The sequence below is a fragment of the Anarrhichthys ocellatus genome, unplaced genomic scaffold (genome assembly GCF_004355925.1).
Source record: "Anarrhichthys ocellatus isolate YVR2014 unplaced genomic scaffold, GSC_Weel_1.0 scaffold3394, whole genome shotgun sequence".
NCBI classification, from domain to species: Eukaryota; Metazoa; Chordata; class Actinopteri; order Perciformes; family Anarhichadidae; genus Anarrhichthys; species Anarrhichthys ocellatus.
This window is the reverse complement of record NW_022283368.1, coordinates 1,203-5,766: the sequence shown is the minus strand read 5'-3', so window position 1 is coordinate 5,766 and position 4,564 is coordinate 1,203. Positions and strand designations below refer to the sequence as shown.

Genomic DNA, 4,564 nt, shown 5'->3' with positions numbered 1-4,564 from the left:
GAGGGCAGCATGTGTAAACAAGTACCGATGTGAAATGCAAAGCAGTATGTTTATTTAATCACCAGAGGGCAGAAGGTTTCCAAAAAAACGTTTTTTTTTCTTCTTAATATTATGAATTTATCATTCTTGAAAACATTTCCACACCATGTATCTGTGTCAGACACTGTAATAGCAATGCATGTAGGTAAAACAGTTATTCTTCAGTCTATTTTTGCAAGTTTTTCTGTAGTTTCTAAAAGCTGAAATAGCAGCATGACTTGGAGAAACGTGGATGACTGGGAATGAAAACCTTGCAGCAGTTGCAGATATATTACCGATATATTCGGGGTCCCAGGACCGCACGGCCAAGCTGTGGTCACTGGCGGCGGAGGGGATCGTGGGCATGCTGGGGGTTTTTAGGGGCCACCGGCGCGGCGTCTGGGCTGTCTGCTTCTCTCCCGTCGACCAGGTGCTGGCCACGTCCTCCGCAGACGGTGCCACAAATGTGGAGCCTGCAAGACTTCAGCTGCCTCAAGGTGGGCCACGAGAAGTGTACATGTGTCACAGAGTACCAATTAGTTGTGTATGTGCAGTCGGATCCCTCCCTCGTCAAGTGTCCTTTTTTATGCACAGACATCATATCTCTCACTTTAAATGTTTGTTAGAGTTATGAATGAGTTATTTCCCCATAGATGACTGTAATTGTGATATTTTTGTGGCTTTAAAGTAAATATGTGATATTTGTTTGTCATTTTTTAGACATTTGAGGGTCACGATGCATCGGTTTTGAAGGTGATCTTTGTGAGCCGAGGCATTCAGCTGCTCACCAGGTAACCACACACACGCAAAGCTTTTCTCCAGAACAATCTTATCTTCATTTTTTACAGGTTAGTTCTGGAAACAATCTGCGGTCTCAATTAATTTGTTTTTTTACAAAAGCTTCACTTTGTGCTGAGCACAAGGAAACGTGAGCTCCAAACCCTCATCTGTGCTTATCATGTTTTATCTGATTGGCACGATCCAAAAACTAGCTTTGGGCTCACGTGGACTATTCATACTTAATGGAGAAAAAAAGTGAAAGGAATTTTCTATTGTTCTTGTGTTTTGACTGCTGGTGGCAAACTTTTACAAAATTATATTAAATCACCAGCTTGGTAGGAAAACACTTGATACTTAAACTGTAGCTTTTTGTTTTTTCCAACTGTGAGTAGCTGCTTTGTGTGAGAATAGTGCACTTTCACTACACACTCAAAAATCTGTTTCATTTTTCATCTGTATGCTGACTTTAAATTAATATGCCAATTCGTTTTTGATTTAATCGTAAGGTGAACGAAAAGTTCTGAGAACCCAAAACAACTTTTTGTCACAATTACAGTCCAAAAGGCAACGACATTCTGTTTAAAGTGATTAGATGTGAGAGGCTCAAACCAGAAAACATCTTCCATTTTTACTTGATTAAACAACTGTAACGTAAAAGATATATCAAAATATAATCGACTCATTTTCTGTTGATTGATTAATTGTCTCCGCCTCTTTTTGAGTTTACGTTCTCCTTTCCCTTCTCCAGTGTCAACGTAGACACACTAAACACCTCACTAGAGTTAGCATAGATTGTAGTATAGACTTGTGTTTTATCTGCATTGTTGTGGATCCCCCTCACACTGTTGTAACTCAACTCTCCCAACTGACGTTCTGTCCTTAGTGGCTCCGATGGTTTAGTAAAGCTGTGGACCATAAAGACCAACGAGTGTGTGAAGACGCTGGACGCCCACCAGGACAAAGTGTGGGGTCTCCACTCCAGCCACGAAGATGACAAGATGGGGACTGGTTCAGCCGACTCCAACATCACCGTGTGGGTGGTAAGTGTGATGTGATTGATAGTCACCTGTTGAACAGAGGACGCAGAGAGAATGAAGCTGCATCGATTAGCAGTCAAACTTCATTGCCGGGTAAAAAGAGCAAAGAGTTTTTCTTGTCTTCACTCATAACTGTCCTTTGGGTAATAAATCACTCAATAAATGCAAGAAAATTTAATAAAAATGCAAGAGTTATTATTTAACAACTCAGAAATCTATACATTTTTAAAACAATGTCCTTTAATCACCTGCTTCAAGACCTCCACCATCATCCTCGTCCAACAAAAAACAAGGATCACAGGCAGGGGCGTCGTTGTAAAAAGACCGTATTTCAGAACGGGATGAACACCTGTGAAATACAATGCAATAGCCATGCAACACGTACTGCTTTTGATGAAGAGTGGGCGACGTGATTGGATTTAATTGCATTGTTTTACGAATAAGTGAACGATTCTACAGAAGGGTAACGACACAGGGATGCAGCACCCTAACCATATAAATAGGTATGGAATTTTGAAGAAAAAAATGTAGTAGTAATGTTTACTGTGTTTAAAATAAAACAATCTATAAATAAGTAGCTACATATTTGCAACCATGATGCCTGTGATAAAACATTATAAAGCCTGAGTGTTATTTATTGTTTTGTACCACATGTTAAGGCCTGGCTCCTTCTGACTTGCCACAGGATTAATGTCCTCATTTGAGAATCACTCTTGTTTATCACTCTTGTGAATTTCAGTTTGTGCTCGATTCCCAACTACTGTACTGTATAAGAATCATTTCATAGCATTGAATTAATTTATGTAAAAAGGTTTTCAAATCTCAGACTCTGTTGAATTAATAGTTATTCATGCACCAAAATAATTAACTGTGTTCGTATTGTCGACGGACTAAAAGACCGGATTTCAGAACGGGATGAACACCTGTGAAATACAATGCAATAGCCATGCAACACGTACTGCTTTTGGTGAAGAGTAGGGGACGTGATTGGATTCAATTGCATTGTTTTATGAATAAGTGAACCATTCTACAGAAGGGTAACGACACAGGGATGCAACACTGTAACCGTATAAATCTCTGTGGCTTTGTTTCAGGTGAAAGACCCTTCAGATGCAATCAGTGCAACATGAGTTTCATTCAGAAATACCTTCTCCAGCGACACGAGAAAATCCACAGTGGTGAGTGTTTTAAAGACAACCAATCCGTGTCGAATCTGATTTAATCTGCGAGTCATTGTGTGCGTCTAATCGCAACTAACCTTGAGCATCGCTGTTCTTGTAATGCAGGAGAGAAGCCATTCAGCTGTGACCAGTGTAACATGCGTTTCATTCAGAAGTACCACATGGAGAGGCACAAGAGGACTCACAGCGGAGAAAAGCCGTACAGATGTGAGACCTGCCAACAGGTCAGTGAGCTGCTTAGTATCCCGATTATCAAATGCGATACTTTATGCATCAAAAGCTCGAAAACAACATTTGGTGTTATTCCCTTCAGTATTTTTCTAGGACAGACCGACAGCTTAATTTGGATTTGGCCTCTCTGGACTCCTCCAATCCTTCCTACCAGATCGAAAACTTTGCCCAGGCCTTTGGCTCCCAATTCAAGTCGGATGGCCGTGGCCTGTCTTACGGCACCGACTCTAGCGGGGAGGTGGATCACAGGATACGGACGCCTGTGTCTGAATTCTCAGGGTATAGTAGTTTGTTATCTGATGTCAATGAGCCAGTAAGTACAGGTTCCAAAACTACAACAAGCCAAAGCTACAGATGAGAGCCTGAGAGGGAGAGAACACGGGTTAAATTCTGTTTTATTTTTTTGTGCTCCTATTTTATTATTGTTATTTTTTTAAGTGACATCTTTGTAATTATTCAGATTCTGGTTCTGTGCCCACTCCTCTCCCCACAATAAGCCCACAGGGCTTCCTGCAAATGCAATTCTTTTTTTTAAAGTATGTTATTTTTAAGTTAAATATGTATTTACTGTTTGTTCTCGTCATATTAGTGGCATTAAGTCTGGTCATAACTCATGAACTGAAAGTACTTTTTTAAATACGTGTAGCGTAGTACGGGACATATTTCTTTTACAATGAGGTGTTTGAGCTATCAACGTTACAATTGTAAAACAATAATGAGAATTAAAGCTGCGAGCAGTGATGAACGGGCCCTCGCATCTTCCAGCGTGTCGGGGGTGGCGGCGGGACTCCGGCCTGCGCGGCAGAGAACGTCCGCGACCGTCGGACAGCGCGTCCGCGAGTGAGACGTATTTAATCTTGCGTGGACCGCCTGATGTTGGAAATGATGCTTTGCAAATAGTTCGATGCTCCCTGTATCCGCTGCCTGGCGCTACAGAACACGTGCATTATGTAGCTCTATATCAAGTGTAAACCACATTGTGTAAAAGTCATGTAAATCGGATGGTGTTTGTCAAAAAACGCAGATTTCCTTTCGCCAGCAGGTGGCGCTGTGAGTATTAGGGAAAATTAGCTTGTAGACATCATCAGGCCATGAGTGTTATCAAGCATGTGAAGTTTGGGACCGTTTGGAACAAGTCCAGCTGAGTTACATCAGACATTTCCTTTAGCCAGTAGGCTTCGCGGGTTTACTGTAGTGCCCCCTAGTGGTCGAATGCAAAATAATTCTCAGGGTATGTTACTGGATGCGATGTGCACATATGCTGAATATTTTGGGAATTTAGAAAAAATGGTTGATAAGTTGTGTATTGATATTTTG

The 4,564-nt window shown here is 41.2% G+C and overlaps 1 protein-coding gene across 2 annotated transcripts; it reads left to right on the top strand.

Annotated features, from left to right (window-relative positions):
* Positions 1 to 81: 81 nt before the first annotated feature.
* LOC116378919 (zinc finger protein 281-like) lies at positions 82 to 4,160 on the top strand. 2 transcript variants are annotated; one of them, XM_031840825.1, is made up of 6 exons: positions 82 to 515; positions 739 to 809; positions 1,682 to 1,838; positions 2,930 to 3,013; positions 3,122 to 3,240; positions 3,330 to 4,160. In XM_031840825.1, the coding sequence occupies exons 1-4, from the start codon at positions 282 to 284 to the stop codon at positions 2,963 to 2,965; spliced, it is 498 nt and encodes a 165-aa protein (XP_031696685.1). In that variant the 5' UTR covers positions 82 to 281; the 3' UTR covers positions 2,966 to 3,013; positions 3,122 to 3,240; positions 3,330 to 4,160. The 2 variants fall into 2 exon arrangements, with proteins under 2 accessions (XP_031696685.1, XP_031696684.1); XM_031840824.1 differs by having other exon boundaries at positions 739 to 3,013.
* Positions 4,161 to 4,564: the final 404 nt, after the last annotated feature.

Excerpts from the sequence above, each read along its gene's own strand:
- LOC116378919 (XM_031840824.1), top strand. The coding sequence starts at position 2,887 with ATGCAACACTGTAACCGTATAAATCTCTGTGGCTTTGTTTCAGGTGAA. Across the intron at positions 3,014-3,121 it reads ACACGAGAAAATCCACAGTG|GAGAGAAGCCATTCAGCTGT; the intron begins GTGAGTGTTTTA and ends CTTGTAATGCAG. Across the intron at positions 3,241-3,329 it reads GATGTGAGACCTGCCAACAG|TATTTTTCTAGGACAGACCG; the intron begins GTCAGTGAGCTG and ends TATTCCCTTCAG.